Raw genomic sequence first — 18,589 nt, 5'->3', positions numbered from 1 at the left:
CCGGGACACCCGCACCAATCGACCACACCGCCCCCGTGGCCCAACATTTCAACTCCCCTCCCACTCTGCCGAGGGCATGGAGGTCCTGGGCCTCCTTCACCACCGCTCCCTCACCACCAGACGCCTGGAGGAAGAACGCCTCCTCTTCCACCTTGGAACGCTTCAACCCCAGGGCATCAATGTGGGCTTCAACCCCAGGGCATCAATGTGGGCTTCAACAGTTTCCTCATTTCCTCTTTCCCCCACCTCGTCCTAGTTCCAAAGTTCCAGCTCAGCACTGTCCCCATGACTTGTCTGGACTTGTCCTACCTGCCTATCTTCTTTTTCCACCTATCCACTCCACCCTCTCCTCCCTGACCTACCACCTTCATCCCCTCCACGACTCACCCATTGTACTCTGCTACTTTCTCCCCACACCACCCTCCTCTAGCTTATCTCTCCACGCTTCAGGCTCACTGCCTTTATTCCTGATAAAGGGCTTTTGCCCGAAACGCTGATTTCGCTGCACTTTGGATGCTGCCTGAACTGCTGTGCTCATCCAGCACCACTAATCCAGAATCTGGTTTCCAGCATCTGCAGTCATTGTTTTTACCTCCTCCTTCCAGTTACCTTGCTCTTGCAGATTAGGCTGGTGATCTAAACAGCAAGTGGGCCCTGGACTGCTTGACATCATTCTTGAAGATTGTATACAATATACTTGACGATCACCAGCTTTCCACCAACTATGTTGCAGCTGCTGTGGGCAAGCATGATCTGCAAGGATAGGGTACAGTAAAGCATTGCTGGCAAGGGTGTATTATGGGAGGACTGGTTATCCATCAGGAGAACCCTGGTTTTGGGAGTTAAGGTGGAGAAATGCATGACCATACCAGGCATGGTCACCTCATATGCCAGGCACTAGGTGAGAAAGGTAGGCAGTTGTAGGTGCGTGTTGAAGGGTTGGGTGCAGCCTTGGAAGTGTGAAACTTTTGGGATTGGTCAGTAAGAAGATGTTGATGTTTGGGGGGCTCACTGGCACATTCAGATTATAGCTGAAAGCCACTGAGGAGCATTGTCAACTTTCATTGTGATGCAATTGCAATTGTGGAATGGTGAAATGGCTGTGAGCAGTGGTTGGGTAAGCAATGACTGAGGGAGGGGGTTGTAGCAACCACTGATTGTTAGCCTTTAAAAAGTTGTATGTAAAGCAGGCAGGCTGCCGATTCTCTCGTCATTTTATTGCATTGCACTTCTCTGGCTCAGCCACTATTAAGAAAAGTTTTTTTTTAAACAGTTGCACCTTTTTCATCATGGAAGGAATCAAATATTGAAGATGTTGAACAAAAGTTCAAAGGTTTCAGCGTCACCCATTGTCAGCTATACATATTGCTCTCTAATTTCAGATGGTGTAAGCTTTTAGTGCAGACTTCCATCCTTCTGAGTGTCTCGCCCTCTCCCCTCTGCAGGTTTGTTTTAGATATGCCACTACGAAAGGCAAGCTACGCATCTCTTCCCCAAATTCCTAAGGTTCGAGGCATCAGGTAGGGTAGAGTATCTGGGTTGGCGGATGCTTCCTTTTTTGGCCTCTCTGTATTTTGGTCATCGTCATAAGTCAAGAACGTCACTTCGGGGGAGTTGGACCTTTCTTCCTCAGTGCCATGGGGAGATTAGTGGAATTCTGCAAGACATGAGAGAGTGCATTATGGCTAGTGGTTAGATGTGGTTTGCAATGACTGAGACTGACATCGCAAATAATAGGTGCATGGAAATGGAATGAAGGAAATCCGATAAATGCGAGGTGCTGCATTTTGGGAACGCAAATCTTAGCAGGACTTGTACACTTAATGGTAGGTTCCAGGGAGTGTTACTGAACAAAGAGACCTTGGAGTGCAGGTTCATAGCTCCTTGAATGTGGAGTCGCAGGTGGATAGGATAGTGAAGAAGGTGTTTGGTATGCTTTCCTTTTATGGGTCAGAGTATTGAGTACAGGAGTTGGGAGGTCATGTTGCGGCTGTACAGGACATTGGTTAGGCCACTGTTGGAATATTGCGTGCAATTTTGGTCTCCTTCCTATCGGAAAGATGTTGTGAAACTTGAAAGGATTCAGAAAAGATTTACAAGGATGTTGCCAGGGTTGGAGGATTTGAGCTATAGGGAGAGGCTGAACAGGCTGGGGCTGTTTTCCCTGGAGCATCGGAGGCTGCGGGGTGACCTTTTATAGAGGATTTACAAAATTTGAGGGGCATGTATAGGGTAGTTTGCCTAAGTCTTTTCCCTGGGGTTAGGGAGTCCAGAATTAGAGGGCACAGGTTTAGGGTGAGAGGGGAAAGATATAAAAGAGACCTAAGGGGCAACTTCCTCACGCAGAGGGTGGCACGTGTATGGATTGAACTGCCAGAGGAAGTGGTGGAGGCTGGTACAATTGCAACGTTTAAGAAGCATTTGTATGAGTATATGAATAGGAAGGGTTTGGAGGGATATGGGCCAGGTGCTGGTAGGTGGGACTAGATTGGGTTGGAATATCTGGTCAGCATAGATGGGTTGGACTGAAGAGTCTGGTTCATGCTTTACATCTCTATGATTCTATGACTCTAATCTTGTTGAGTGAGACATGGATGTTTCAGTAACCCTGCAGGGGAGATCCTTTTGTCTTCTCCTGTGATTGCAAAGATTCTTCCCTTCTAGGTGAGGACCTGGGTGACTATTGCTGTCCCTCAATGTTGCCAGGTCAGTTAATGTTCCTGCCAACCGTACCCCCAAGACTAGCACAAAAGGAGATAGAGTACCTCTCCCGTTCTGAGCAGATATGAGGAATTCGAACTATCACCCTTTTGAATGAAGTTTTGCATTTGGTATTGACAGCAAGTATGTTGTAAGTAGATGTTTTCCCCTTTTGGCCAAAGGTTAATGGTTGACCATCATGCAAGATCAGCCATCACTTGAGTATAAGCTATGTTGCGACACTGAGGCAGACAGCTGAACTAAATCAGTATCTTCACTCCTATTCACAACACAGTAAAGTTTAAAGTCTTCAAAGACACTCCAAATTGACCCCATGGTTCCTAACCAGACTTCTGAGTAACCAGTCCCTGATTCTGTGGATAATTCTCATTACCAGTTTGGTTCTTAAACAAACAAAAGGCATGGCAACTTATTAACAACAATGTAATCTAACTGGTCTACACTGTATACCCAGAAACTGTTATTTTCAAGACAGTGATAAACAGAGAAGAGATAAATTGGTGAGTAAGTAGTTTCATGAAGCATCGTTTCACCAGCATAAATTTTTCTTCATTTTCTGAAGATGTCAGCCAGGTTCACCTTTTTGTAGTTCACTCAAAAGGCAGTAATATTTTTAGTCTTCTATTCTCTGGTCTTTCACGTGCGGCTAATATGTGGTTGGTTAGAGAACTTTCAAGTATTCATGTGGTCACCAATAGCTGGATTTCTTCTCTTCCAGCCTTGCTGGAAGGAATTCCCAGATTCACCTTTTTTAATAGCGAACGAGTGCTATCTGTTTTAACCTAATGCTCTTCCTCCACTGACAAAACGTCTGCAGGACATTTTTGATCAGGTACATGTTGCAGTTAATGTCCATACCTGCCCTCATGAGTAAACATAAGCTTGTTTGGTCAGTTTTCCTCTTTAACACAAGTTTATTACTTGTGGTCTAAAAGTCATTTTTCGCTTAGTTCCAGTTCACTGTTTCAAACCAGAATTGGTAAAAGAATAAAATGAAAATAATGAAAAATCAACGAGGGCTTCGGAGCTGACAGAAAGATTATTATATCCTTTGGTTCGATCATACTTCTCCATCATGGCTTTTGATGGGATGCATGCAAAGGTCTTAATACATAAAATTTAAATGCATCAGGTTCAGCTGTGTTGCTTTGAGCAATGCTGGCAAAATGTTGTAAATACAGTGGTAGAGTGATTTAACTTTGAGGGTGGTTTCAACATTTTCTGATGCTGTCCACAATATATTTAATACAAAATTGCAGCACAAATTATTAACTAACTTACCAAATGGAACCAGTGCTCCCAGTGCAAAAAGTTAGGGTGATTCCAGGTCACTTAATTGAGTTCTGACAGTGTTCACTTGAACATCAACAAAGATTCTAGCCTCTGGCGACTGTCTGTGTGGAGTTTGCTCATTCTCTGCGTGTCTGTGTGGGTTTCCTCCGCGTACTCTGGTTTCCTTCCACAATCTAAAGCTGTGCAAGTCAGGTGAAATGGCCATGCTAAATTGCCCATAGTGTTAGGTGCATTAGTTAGAAGGAAATGGGTCTGGGTGGGTTACTTTTTGGAGGGTCTAGTTTGAGGCTTAGAGAATAGTTTGTTTACGAGGCTTGGTGGAGGAAAGATGAATCTGGTTTCTACAACTACTGTAGTTCCACCTTCTCATGAGGAAGTGATTTAGATGCATTTAAAAAAATGCCACCATATGCTGTAGAAATAATTTTATTGATGTTTTCAGGAAACCACCACCACCACGTCACTTCAATTTTGTGCATATTGTTGAAGTGCTCCACCCAGTGCTGGCACTGATCACAAAGTCTTTATAAAACATATGACTTAGATTTTCACATTGTAAGGTCTTCCTTGCTACTTATTTTAAAAATAGTTCAAGTCTAAATTGACCAGTGTTTGTAAGTGTCAAAGAAGCTCTAAAAGATGTGATGACATTTGGTAATGTCACCTTGTTCCTGCGTATTGTTGAGACCATTTATTTTTCTTTTTTACTTTTGCAATTCCAGTCAAAATCAAAAATGAGATAATATAGAATTGAACTTTGAACGAAAATATAATAATGTGTTTGCTTTTGGGAACTAGATTGGAAAGAGAATACAAATTTAATGTCTACTCCAAAGACACTAGATGATACAGCACTGAGATGTTGTCGACGACTATGACATTCATCTGAATTAGTCAATCAAAGGAGGCCTAGTGTTGGCCAGCCAGAAAAAAAAGGAACAAAAAAAAGTCAATTAATGCTGACTTGGATTATGGGGTAGGAGGCAGTCCTATTGCTTTTGAATTTGCTGAACTGGAAAGCTGTTTCTTTTTGGGCTTTGCTGTTTAGTTATCATTCTTTTGCTGAAAGATGAGAAAAGAATCTATGTTGTAAAGGCCCTCTCTGGTCGTCTTAGTTTTTGCATAAATATTCCGTAATGTTTTGTACCTTGCTGTTGTGTATCCTGTCATAGCTGTAACTGTTTCGGCTATGTTTTAATGATTGTAAAGGTTTTTAGAATCTCCCAAGGTTGTGCACTCCATGTACAAATGTCTGTCTGCCTATCTCTATTTGGTTGTTTTGGCATAGTATTAAATGACAATGTATTTTGGTGTCTTTCCCCCAACCATGAGAACCACCCCAGGAAATGACTTGAATATAGCTACAAATCATCCCTTCTGAAAAGAAACACTTTGTTTTGAAAAGCGAAACAGATTCTGCTCAATATAGGAGGTTAATGCATAGACAAACTTTTTTTCTCTCTGGATTCTGAACTTGCTGATAGTCTTGGATTGTAAACAAAGCTCTGTTAATTGAATGATATGTGGAATTTGAAGTTGGAAGTTAATAAACAGCCACTGAAAGGTAATTTCAATTGCTTTCAGATCACCTCTAACTCCGCATCAATATTTTACATCCTCAACTAGCTAAAGTTCAGAATTGTTAAGCAGTGAATTAATGAAAAATATTCTTTGCAGAAGACTGATATGTTCATAATGCAGCAACTCATTGTGCCAGCACTAGCTTTTCAAATAACATTACATAGTACCAATCTCCTTTTTTTTTCCCCCACATACCTTTTGTATGTTATTTTTATCCAAATATTGTCTCGTGCCTTTTGTAAAAAGCCTTAATTAATCCTTGCTCCACTATATTCCAGGTGAGGCATTTTGTATCCTAACTACTTGCTGAATGAAAATTAGTCTTTTTTTTCTTTTCTATCACCCTTGCTTCTTTTACAAATCAGTTCTCTTTTTTTTTAAATTCCCTCTCCCTCTCCCTCTCCCTCTCCCTCTCCCTCTCCCTCTCCCTCTCAAGCAGGAACAGTTTTCTCCCTAATCTGTTCTATTCAGCTTGCTCCCGATTTTGAAAATGTTTCCTTAAGGAGAATGATCTCACCTTTATCAAGCCTAACCTCAACACTGCTTTAGCTGAACAGGTCCTCACCCTTAACAATTTCTCCTTCAAATCCTCCCACTTCCTCCAGACCAAAGGGGTAGCCATGGGCACTTGTCTGGGCCCCAGCTATGCCTGTCTCTGTCAGCTACGTAGAATAGTCCATCTTTTGTAGTTACACCACCACTCCCCACCTCTTCCTCCGCTACATTGATGACAGCATTGGCGCCAGCTCGTGCTCCCGCGAGGAGATTGAGCAATTCATCAACATTCCACCCCGACTTTTAAATTCCCCTGGACCGCTCTATCTCCATTAATGACGACCAACTTGACACTGACATTTTTTTACAAACCCACCAACTCCCACAGCTACTGGATTACACCTCTTCTCACCCTACTTCCTGCAAAAATGCTATCCCATATTCCCAATTCCTCTGCCTCCGCCGTATCTGCTTCCATGAGGACCAGTTCCATCAGAACACACCAGATGGCCTCCTTTTTAAAGACCACAATTTCCCATCCCATGTGGATGAAGATGCCCTGCAACACATCCAGCACCTCTACCGTCAAAGCCCACCCCACCAACTGTAAGAAGGACAGAACAACCCCCCCCCCCCCCCCCCACCGTCCTCACCTTCCACCCTACCAACCTTTTGCATAAACCCTGTCATCTGCTGGCATTTTTGCCACCTCCAAAATGGACCCCACCACTAGGGATATATTTCCACTTCCATCCCCATCTCTTTCTACAAAGACCGTTCCCTCAGTGACAACCTGGTCAGGTCCATGCCGCCACCCCACCCCGCCACCTTCCCCTGCCAGAATCGCTAAACCTGTGCCCACACCTCCCCTCACCTCTATCCAAGGCCCCAAATGAGCCCTCTAAAGCATCAAAGTTTCACCTGCACACCCACCAATGTCATTCACTGTATCCGTTGCTCTCGATGCAGTCTCCTCTACATTGGGGAGACTGGATGCCTTCGCGCAGAGCACTTTAGAGAACATCTCCGGAACACCTGCGCACGCCTCGGGTGACTGTCTGTGTGGAGTTTGTAAATTCTCCCCGTGTCTGCATGGGTGCTCCACTTTCTTCCCACAGTCCAAAGATGTGCAGGTCAGGTGAATTGGCCATGTTAAATTGCCCATAGTGCTAGGTTCATTTAGTCAGAAGGAAATGGGTCTGGGTGGATTACCCTTCAGAGGGTCGGTGTGGACTGGTTTGGCCATAGGGAATCTAATCTAATCAATCAACCCCACAACTGAGAGGCCTGGTATTTTAACTCTCCCTCCCACTCTGCCTCTGTCTGTCTGTCTTGGGCTGCCTTTACTGCCATTCCCCCACCGCTCAACGCCTGGAGGAAGAACACCTAATCTTCTGCCTCCGAACACTTCAACCCCAGGGCATGATTTTCTTTTTTCTTCCCTTTTTTTCCTTTTTTTTCTTTTTTTTTCTTTCTCTTTCTCTCTCCTTTTTTTCTTTCTCTTTTTTCTCTTCTCTTTTTTCTTTCTCTTTTTTCTCTTTCTTTCCCTCTCTCTCTCTTTCTTTCCCTCTCTCTCTCTTTCTTTCCCTCTCTCTCTCTTTCTTTCCCTCTCTCTCTCTTTCTTTCCCTCTCTCTCTCTTTCTTTCCCTCTCTCTCTCTTTCTTTCCCTCTCTCTCTCTTTCTTTCCCTCTCTCTCTTTCTTTCCCTCTCTCTCTCTTTCTTTCCCTCTCTCTCTCTTTCTTTCCCTCTCTCTCTCTTTCTTTCCCTCTTTCCCTTTTTTTTTTCTTCTTTTTTCTTTTTCTTCTTTCTTCCCCTGAAAGGCTGCAAATGATCACAGTACATTGAAAATTCATGGACCCTTTTTTTATTGAAAAGGGAGAGTAACATTTTACTACGCAGTTCTTTATGCTTTGTTGCATAATAGAAAAATGACTGGTGAAATTGAATTGACAAAAGTGCCATGCTTCCAGGATGTGCAAATTTGTGGAAGCTTAAATAGTTTTCCACTACTGCTATTGATTGCACTGGAACTTCAGCTTAGGACCAACTCAAATCGAACAGACATTTCTGTCCTAACTAATTCGATTACCTTTAGATGTGTTGAGGACTCTTCTGATATGGCTTCGCCAGAAGTATAATAACACCACACGTCAAGGAAGTCTGTCTTCCCTTAACAAAGGGCTCATTAAAAACAGTGAGGTACAGAATTAAGCTTTTAGGAGGGAATTCTAGAGCTTGAGGTTTAATTGAAATTGCATCATCAGCAGCTGCAACTGAAATTGGAGAAGCTCACCAGGATAGAATTAGAGGAGTGCAAATATTTTATATGGGTTTGGCAACTGGTTGATGAATTAAGCAACATCTGATTTTCTTTTGAATCATTGTACATCCTTGAGCACAGGTGTAATGGATGAACAAGATTTGACGTAAGTCAGAACATTGGTAGCAGAGATTTGGCTGACCAAGTTTGAGGCACAGAATGTGGAAGATGAGCCAAGAAAGCATTAGTATAGGCAAATTCAGAGGTAATAAAGACATACACGATGGCTTCAGCAACAGATGAGTGAGGTGATGTTTGGGGAGAGGTGGGGGTGATGAAAATTTTATTTATGTTGTACATAGGTAAGGAACTCAACTAGTATGCAATTCAAAGGCAAATGGCATGCTGGTTATTATTGCCAGAAGAGTACAATAATAAAGAAGTCTTGCTACAGTTGTGCAGGTGTTAGTGAGACCATTTCAAACAAGCAATTAATTGGCTTTTTTAGGTAATGCAGTAAGGGTTCACTAGATATAGTTTAGTTCATGGATTCAGAATGTTGTCTAGTGATGGGCTGAATAAATTGAACCTATGCTGTCTGGAATTTAGATGAAGACTTAATTTATCTATTGCCAAATCTGCCCATGTAACCCATCTGTTGACCTTCTAAACTAGAAGTTAGGTGAATGGAAACTGCAATACGGACGGTGTGCCATTGCCCAATAAAAACATTTACCCACGTTGGTTATCTTTTAAAGTTCAGTGGTAGTGGGTAAGACATTGGTGGCATAAAGTTTCAATCACATAGTTAAGTTGTGAAGTGTTTTACAGGATAGATCCTGAGAGTGAGTTTGTTTGTTCCTTTCCTCCCCTCCGTCCCCTGACTATGAAATAGAACATGGACTATATAGCCATTATCAGTTTTCAAAGTTTGTTTATATTGTGCAAGTATCTGAGCTGTTTGTTGAAAGTGTGAGATAAAGTGTCTTTGTTTCTTTTGAGGTATAGTGAGGCTTTGTAGTCTTACTAAGAAGACTGCTGTGGCTGGACACGTGCAATTTATTGGGTTTCTGAAAGAAAATCAAGAATGATGACTGGATTGACAAGCAAAAGATACCTAAAACATACCATCCGGAACTTGCACATCTCCTACAGCATGAGATTGAAATGGGAGTTGATTCATACAGTGTTAATAATGTACTGTTATCTTTGAATGCTCTTAGCCCTACCATCTGGTGTTACAATGTTGAGTCCATCTCCATGATGCATAGCACCATATTCTTCAACAGGTTTGGGACAAAAGCTTATCTGCTAGTTTGGCATTGCTCACTTCTGCTGTGGACAACCTTGTCCTGCAAAATAGATAGAATATCAATGGTATTGCATTGTTCAGGTCAGATGTGCTCACCATGGATGACTATCTGCTGTCTGAGGCAGTGAGGGATGTGAACATGGAAGATGTGGGGTGAGTTGCAGTCTTGACTGCTGAACATTTAGGCCCAGATGTTGATAAGTACTTGAGTGAGGTTGCATTGTACTATTATGGACCAGGCCAGACCCCCTCCAAATATTTTAAGATGGTAGCCTAGACACTAACTCTCTTTCTTATTCTTTTAAAGGTAGATGAGAAGGGGGTGTTCCAGGTATGATGCAACTGGTCAAAGCACTCTGCTTAAAGCAAAACAGAATTTATTTAAATAATATGTTTGAAACACTAACAAAAAGTAGAATTTAGAATAACTTGACTATTGCAAAACTTAATTGATCTGATACAGTCACTATTACTAATTAACTATTCCAATATAGTAAACGCCACTTTCAAAAAGGGAAATTGAAACAATGATTCTTACAGGCAGGAGGAAACAACATCCAAAGAGATTTCAAAGAAAGTCAGTTAGGAATCATTTACTGAAGCTTACAACCCTTCTGGTACACTCACATCTTGTGACTGCTACAGCTTAAGTACTGGAACCTTAATTGGGAGAATTGGCCATTCCCCTTCCATTATTAAACAGTTTTTTTTTTTAAAAAAAAGCAACAGTTTAAGGCTGGTTCCCTAGCCACCTCGGCAACTCTACCTTTGTAACCTCCCTTTAAGACTCAGGACAAAATAACCTTAATAGTGACAGTATTGTCACAGTACTAAGCAGTGTAAATGGTATGGTGGATATAAGCAATTGTTTTAATGATTTGTTTATTAACTTTGATACCTGTGTTCATTAATTGTATGCAGCTGGTCAGTTATTCAGCACCTTTTGCTACTGTTGCCAAAAAGGGCTGTTGTGGTGTAGTGTTCATACCTCTGAACCAGGAGGCCTACATTCAAATTCCACCTGCTCCAGAGGTGTGTAATGACACTTTTAAGCAGGTTGATCAGAAATATCTGACACTGCTATCAAGTCCTAGAGACACCACACTGGGAGTTTACCATTTTGTGGTCATTTTATTTCTCTTTTTTTTTAAATGAGTATATTCTTCTGATGGCCTCCTGGGTCCCATGTCCCTGAAATGTAGCATCTCCTACTGTCTACTTACTCCGCCTGAGGCCTTTTAAGCTGCATCAGTAAAATGAGGACCATGATTTGCTTTGCTACCTTTTTCCTTTTCTATCCAATTACAGCACCTTTTTTTTTGGTTCTGTGCAACTTTCCATTGAAACGATTTATTTTAAAACACACCCTTTTTAAAATATGTCTCCAATTGATGCCTATACTCACTATTCTAATGTATTTTCTTGTTTGGTATTAAACTTTTTTGATTTAAGGCTCTTGGATAGTTTTTCCAATTTTAAGGTTATAGTTTCTTTCTAACTGCATGTGTAATTAATCCATTCAATTAAGTTAAATTTTAATGCTTTACACTCATTTACCAATGTAGGTGGAATTTGGAGGAGTTTCTTCCTTTTTTTTTGTTTATTTCTTTTTTAAAAAAAACCCAGCAATACCTATTTGGGTTAAGCAACAGCCTCATGCCCTTCTCAGCAACGTGCCAAAACTGAGGACTATGTCTTACAAGATCAGTGTGACACTGTTCCAAGTTTCATTATAGGTTATTTTGTAGCCTCTAAATGAAATTTCTAATCCGTTCCAAGTCGTTTGATTTGGGCGTTTGGTCATTAGAAATTGGATTGTGTTTTTTAACTTGTATGGAAACTTACAGTCCTCTATCTATTGTAATTTTCACCCCCATCTCCAGACTTGATTTGTCTATTGCCAAATCTGCCCATGTAACCCATCTGTTGACCTTCCAAACTAGAGGTTAGGCGAATGAAAACTTTGCAATACTGACGGTGTGTCATTGCCCAATAAAACCATTTACCCATGTTGGTTATTTTTTGGGTGGTAGTGGACAAGACATTGGTGGCATAATTATTTTGTTTTTGTTTTTCTTTAAATTTCAGAATTGGTGTGGTTGCTGGAATGGTGGTCAGGTACAGAATGTACCCTCTATACTGACCAAAGGAATTATATTAAGTACGGTAAAGAGAATGCCATAGTTATTCTCAATCATAACTATGAGATTGATTTCCTTTGTGGATGGGACTTCTGTGAAAGATTTGGTGTTTTGGGGGTAAGTCTTGTTATTAATTGGAATTCTTTACACCTACATCATGAAGATTGATCCTTCCAAATCATTAATCTCCTTTCAGTATTGTATACATGTATTTTTTAAATTTATTACGACCGACCTAATCTTGACTTTTATTAATCTATTTGTTCGTGGAATGTGGGTGATGCAGGATATACCAATATTTAAAGTCTGTATCTAATTGCTCTGGGCAATTGAGGGTTAGAGTATTAGGATTGGGGATTTGGTGAGGAAATTGAATGCGCTATAACCATGTTTGCAGATGACAAAAATAGGTGGGAAGGCAAGTGGTGATTGGATACAAAATTGTCTTGATGCTTAAGAGATAAAAGGTGGTAGAAAAAGGTTTTTTTTCAGACTGGAGGCCTGTGACCAGTGATGTTCTGCCGGAATTGGTGCTGTTCAGTATTCTATCTAAAATGATTTGGTTGAGAATCTAGAAGGCATATTTAATATGATTGCAGATTACACAAATTGGTGATCTAGTCAACATGAAGGTTATCTAAAAGTATAATGGGATCTTGATCAGCTAGGCTAGTGGGCTGCAGAGTGGCAGATGGAGTTTAATTCAGATAAATGTGAGGTTTTCCATTTTAGTAGGGCAAATAAGGGTAGCGCTTAAACAATTAATGGTAGAGCTCTTGGTAGTGTTGTTGAATAGAGAAAAACACTAGTTTGTTTTTGTGTGAAAATTCCATCACAGGTGGTTAAGAAGGAAAGCTTGTCTTCATTGCTGAGACTTTTGAGTATAGGAGTTGGGATGTCATGTTGAGGTTGTACAGGATGTTGAGGCCACTTTTTGAAGCACTGTATACAGTTCTGGTCACCCAGCTATAGGAAGGATAATATTAAATTGATGTTCAGAAAAGAGAAACTTGTTAGGTATAGAGAGCTTGAGTTATCAAGAGAAGCTGGATGGGCTAGGACTTTTTTTCTCTGGAGTGTAGGAGGTTGAGTGAGCTTGGCGGTTTATAAAATCATGAAGGGCATAGATAAGGTAAATAGCAGAGGTCTTTCAACTAGCCTGGGTGAGTTCAGAACTAGCTGGCATATTTGGCTAATTTTATGCACTCACCATAAACGATGGATCGTGTCCTTTTTCGAGATTTTAACGTCACTCGTCGACGCATGGATACCCCTATCCAGCGAAACCACAGCCGGAATGATCTTGAGGGAACGGTAAAATGCATTGTGAATCAGAATCTCAGCGAGGCAAAGGATGAGCTGGGCTTATCAACTGTTAGACTAGGCGACCGCTCATCACTTTGTTGTGTGAAGCGTGCTCTTTAATTTTTAACCCCTGTCTACGCACCACATTTTAATTAAGTGATCTAAAACACTACTTTTATTAAAACCATTAAACTATGAAAATAATTAATTAAAACTATTAAAATACCTAAAACTTATTAAAACATTATTAAATAACGTCAATAGGAGAAATTAAGAGTCCATAAAAATCCGTAAAAGTTAAAGGGTCAAAGACAAAACAAGGGTTGTGATAGTCTGTGCAAAAGATTTTAAATTTTGAGAACCTGAGGTCTTTCATCAACTCAGTGTTCTTTTCGAACCACTTCCCTTGGGCTCCTATCACAAAACCATAAAAGGGTATTGTTCCTCCACCAATGAGGTCCATTATCTCTTTTCCTAGATGTTTATATTGTTTTGTCTTTTCTTCCCATGCTGATTTCAAGCGAGTTGTTCTGAAGGTCTGTTCTAACGGTTACATCCACAACAACAACCTGGTGTTCTCTCTTAAAAATTAGATCCGGTATCCAAAGTTTCCCGGCTTCGTCTTTAATTCTCTTCTATATATAGTGTCCACCCATTCTTCCTTAATACTTAACTAATTCTTCTGCAACTCTATTATGCCTCTTGATCCTCATATTTTTAAACATAAGGGCACCACCCCGAGATATGCGCAGACGTTTCTGACGTATTATTACACCTTCTGCAATTCTTGATATTACATGGCCTTCCATACGACATTGACGCTCTTGTTGGATATAAATTTGTTCTCAATAAAATTGAATGGAGAACTTTAGACATCATCTTATATTGTAACTTAGTCAACCATCCGTTGGATATACTATCATTCTTATAATAATGAACCCCAGCTCCTTGACTGGGGAGGGCCATCCATCTCTGTATCTCCATACTTCTCCAGTTAGCATAGTTGGTACTGCCAAACACTTCCATCTCATCTTCCCTGATTAGTATCCTCTTCACCCAATCGCCGATTAATATTCGGGCTCCAGATGTTTTCCATCAATTTAAGTTTATCCAATTTATACATTTTTGCAGCCGCACTATCACCTTTGAAACAAAATGATGCATGCAAAATTTCGTCCTCCGATTTTCTGTAGCATCCCGTACATCCTCATTATCAAGATTGGAATAAAGGTTGACAGTCCATTTAAAGCAAGGCCACCGTCACGGGACTTGGCATATAATACTCCATCTGTGGTGGATTGCGGGAGGTGTAAAATTTCTTAAACTACACTTTTTATTTTATTATCTAATTCATTAAGAGTTTTATCTGAAGTCTCTCTTAATTAAGTAATATAGTCTAGGAATAAAATGCTTTTAAAATTTCTACCTTTTGAACTGGTTTTAAGGGGGATCGTTTTAAATTTCTTAACCATATATCTAATTGGCTTTCCCAGTTTGATTGGCTTATGCCAATCCATGGATCTATCTTAGCACCTAAGTATTTATCCGTACTCCCTGGCTTTAAACTGTATGCTCCCTTCAGTTAACTTTATCATTACATATAAAAATAAGACAATTATATATAAAGTAAAATCATTTCATTTTCTTTATTAACCTCCATTCCCATTTTTCTACAAGTTGAAGATTATACACCATACCATCATACGATTGACTAACTAATGCTATACCGTCTGAGAACGCTAATGTTGTGCAGTGATAGTTATTCCTAAAAAAATTCCTTTCTCCTTCTCTTCGATGGTACTTATCAGAGGGTCCATTACAATATTAAAAAGAATCGGCAACGATGCATCACCTTGCTTAACCCCTCTTAATATTTTAATCTTTCCAGTTTTACTTTTAAAACCTTCTACTTGAGTAAAATTATTATCATATAAATTTGTAACCAAATTAATAAATATTGACGGAAGTTGGAGTCTTTTAAGAGCTGTTATAATTAATTTGTGGCTCACGGTGTCAAACACTTGCTAAATCCTTGAAAACTACCGCTAAATCGATCTCATTCTTTTTAGCCCCATTAATGATATTTTCCTCGCAACCTGCTAAATCCGCCATAAAGCCCTTTTGGCTTTTATTCAGATTTACTACTTTACTTAGTCTACTGGCTATAATTTTAGTAAATATTCTGAGCATAATTGGCCCTATAGTTATTGGCCTCCAATTATTAATATCCTTCAACCCTTCTTCATCGCTCACTTTGGGAATCAGTACAGTTCTACTTATTTTCATTTGATCTGTTTTATACCCGATTTCATCCAAATAGTATATATTCTAGGAAGTACTGTATTATCTTTATTAAATATCTTCACTATCTCCTTCAGTGTTACCCTATCTGGCCCTGCAGCAGTTTTTAAGTCAATCGCCTTAATGGCATGATTCACACCCTCTACTGTCACAGGACCTGTCAGAGTCCCATTCACCCATCCCTCCCCTTGCCTTTTATATTTGGCAAAACCTCTCAAATTATTTTTCAGAGTTAGTTAATCTTTCTTTATAGTAGTCTTCTAAATCTTCTTTACTTAGGGGGCATTCACACCTAACTGGAGCCCCCATTAGGGTTCCTGCCAGTTCCTCTTCATTTTATATAAGACCTGCATTTCTTTAAATTTACCTTTCTTTCTACTATACCTTCTCGTAGCCTTATTTTCCTTCCTCTTCATTCTTAGTCCACTATCCTTTTGCTTCAAACCTATTTGTTTACTGTGAGTCTCCTTCTTACCTTTATTACCAACCTTACTTGTTCCCAATTTATTCATTATCATATCCATTATATTCTCAAATTCCTTACTAATACCTTTATTCCTTCCCATATCATCCTCTACTATTTTAATTAATTCTGTTAGTGACTTGCTTTTATAGTCTACTCTGTCCATAATAATACTACTCTCTTGATCACTCTTTTCCATTTAATCTTTCTTCCTCTAATTCCCTATTTATCTCCCGATCACTATTACCCATTTCATCACCATCCTTCATTAAGAACCAGTTCTTGATCTATACATTTATTGTCATTGCGACTTTTACCTTTCTTATTTAATAACCTCCTTTTATCCGAGATTTGTTTTGCCGTTTTAGAACCTAATTTCTCAGCTATAACTTTATTAATATTTTACAGCCAGTAAATTCTACTTCTAGTCATTGCAACATTTCCACTTCTTCATGAGACCATATTCCCCTCTTACTACTCCCCTTATTTTCCATCTTATTCTTACTCTCTACCTTTCCTCTCTTCCTCTTCTCATTTCTTAAAATGGGATGAGCATGTCTTTCATCCTCTGGTTGTCTTAAATTTTAAAGGACATAATTCACATTGGTATTGTTTCTCTACCTTTATTAATAATAATAATAATTATTTTTTTCTTAAGGGGAGTTCTCCTGGTTATATTTTTTTTGTTTTAGCAGTGCCCTCCTCAACAAAGGAGATTCTAATCTCCTGGTTATATTTTTTTCTTTTCCCCCACACTACCGCCTAACTGCGGTAGTGCTTATGTTTCCCTAGCACCCATGGTGTGTGTAGGTGTGAGACACAGTGAGAGACACAGTGCATAAATCTTTATTTAATTTCCACCACCAGGAAGATAGGAAAACACCCGAGTGGCCAGTGACAAGCAGTGCCCTTCACGTCAAAGGGCAATGCTGTGTGATCAAACAGTGAAGGGGAGGGCAAGGACTAAATCAAAATAGAGTTGGAGGGGGAAATGATGCACTCGACTCCCTGTGGCGCCCACCTCTCCCTGAACAACTCCTCCAGGGTGTTGGTGGACACCGTGTGCTCCTTCTCCAAGGACACCCGGGCCCTAACGTAACCGCGGAAGAGGGGCAGGCAGTTGGCCCTAACGACCCCCTCCACGGCCCGCTGCCTGGACCTGTTTATGGCTAGTTTGGCCAGGCCCAGGAGCAGACCCACAAGGAGGTCTTCAGACCTGCCCTCCCTCCTCGTACCGGGTGCCCAAAGATCTGGAGCATGGGACTGAAGTGCAACCAAAAGCAGAGGAGGAGGTTTTTTAGGAAATCAAAGAGGGAGTGCAAACGCCCACACCCAATATACACATGGTCCACGGACCCCACAGCACCACAGAACAAGCAGTTGGGCTGGGAGTCCGTGAACCACCGCAATCTGCGGTTGCAAGGGACTGCTGCATGCAGCACCCTCCACCCCAGATCCCCAAGAGAAAGGGGGAGGACTTTTGCGTAGAGGGCCCTCCACTGGGGATCCCCACCGCCCGGTGGCAAATGGGCACGCCAAGGCGTGTCTGGACGGTGGATGAGGGAGAAGAGGTGGACGGTGTGCAGCGGCAGTCTATACAGGGCACGCCTTTTTACGTCCTTGAAGGGGACAAAATTAAAATTTCGGAGGCGGCTCAGGTTGTGGGGCACAGGCTCCCGCGGGAATTACGGGACCTTGAGGCCAATGTGAAATTCCGTCCGGGCTGGGGTGAGCGCGGACGGGATCCCACCGCACACCTGAGCGTCCTCCAACTGATGCACTACGTCGGGTCCGAGCACCACCGTTTTAAGGCGTCGGATGGCGGCGGCCACGTTCCGGATGTCTACCACTGCCCTGCTCACTATGTCTTGTGGCAACGTCCAGCCCAGGCCCCTGGCACCCAGCACGTCCCCGACCCTGGTCACCCTCGCCGCCGCGGCCCTCCCCTCCGACAGCCACTCGAACCCGCGAGCACAGAGGCGCGGATTCCTGAGCAATGGCTCCCTGACGACAGCCGCTACTCCAGCTGGAGGGTAGACGCGACGCGATTTGACCATGTTCCAGACAGTGATCAGGTCCTGGTAAAAGACAGGCAGCACCTTGAGGGCGACCTCCAAACCGTCACGGTCGGCGAACAGGAGCTGCGTGTCGTAGTTGAGGTTACGCACCTGGCGGAAAAAATACGTCGCCAGGGCGCACCACCTAGGAGGAGGCTCGACATAAAGATATCGCTGCAAGGTCTGAAGGCGGAAGGTCGCGACCTGGGTGCGGACGCGCACCAGCGACTGACCGCCCTCCTCAATAGGGAGACTCAGAACCTGTGCAGTGACCCAGTGCATCTTTTTGTCCCAGAAGAAGTCGACCAACGTTCTCTGGATGTCAGCGACCAAAGCCAGGAGGAGGGACCAAAGTGACCAGCCGGTACCACAGCATGGCGGCCATCAGCTGGTTTATGACCAGCACTCGGCTCCTGTAAGATAGCACTGAGCAGTCCTCTCCAGCGGCCTAGGCGAGCCGAGACTTTGGCCTCCAGCTCCTGTCAGTTGGCTGGCCAGGATTCCTCGGTCGGGCTGAGGTAGACCCCCAGGTAGAGGAGATGGGTGGTACTCCAGCTGAACCCCCGAAACTCCTCCGGCAGGGAGTCCACCCGCCACGGACTGACCAGTAGTCCGGAACATTTGGCCCAGTTGATCCTGGTGGAAGACGCTGCCGCGTAC

At 42.0% G+C, this 18,589-nt stretch overlaps 1 protein-coding gene across 4 annotated transcripts in view; it reads left to right on the top strand.

The window, feature by feature from the left end:
- The window catches only part of agpat4 (1-acylglycerol-3-phosphate O-acyltransferase 4 (lysophosphatidic acid acyltransferase, delta)), a 192,394-nt gene that overhangs the window by 107,306 nt on the left and 66,499 nt on the right, over nt 1-18,589 (top strand). For all 4 annotated transcript variants that reach the window (XM_060831011.1, XM_060831010.1, XM_060831012.1 and 1 more), the window contains exon 3: nt 11,751-11,920. In XM_060831011.1, coding sequence (XP_060686994.1) covers nt 11,751-11,920 — 170 coding nt within the window. The remainder of the gene's footprint in view (nt 1-11,750; nt 11,921-18,589) is intronic.

The sequence above is a fragment of the Hemiscyllium ocellatum genome, chromosome 10 (genome assembly GCF_020745735.1).
Source record: "Hemiscyllium ocellatum isolate sHemOce1 chromosome 10, sHemOce1.pat.X.cur, whole genome shotgun sequence".
NCBI lineage: Eukaryota > Metazoa > Chordata > Chondrichthyes > Orectolobiformes > Hemiscylliidae > Hemiscyllium > Hemiscyllium ocellatum.
This window is presented reverse-complemented; position numbering and strand designations above follow the sequence as displayed.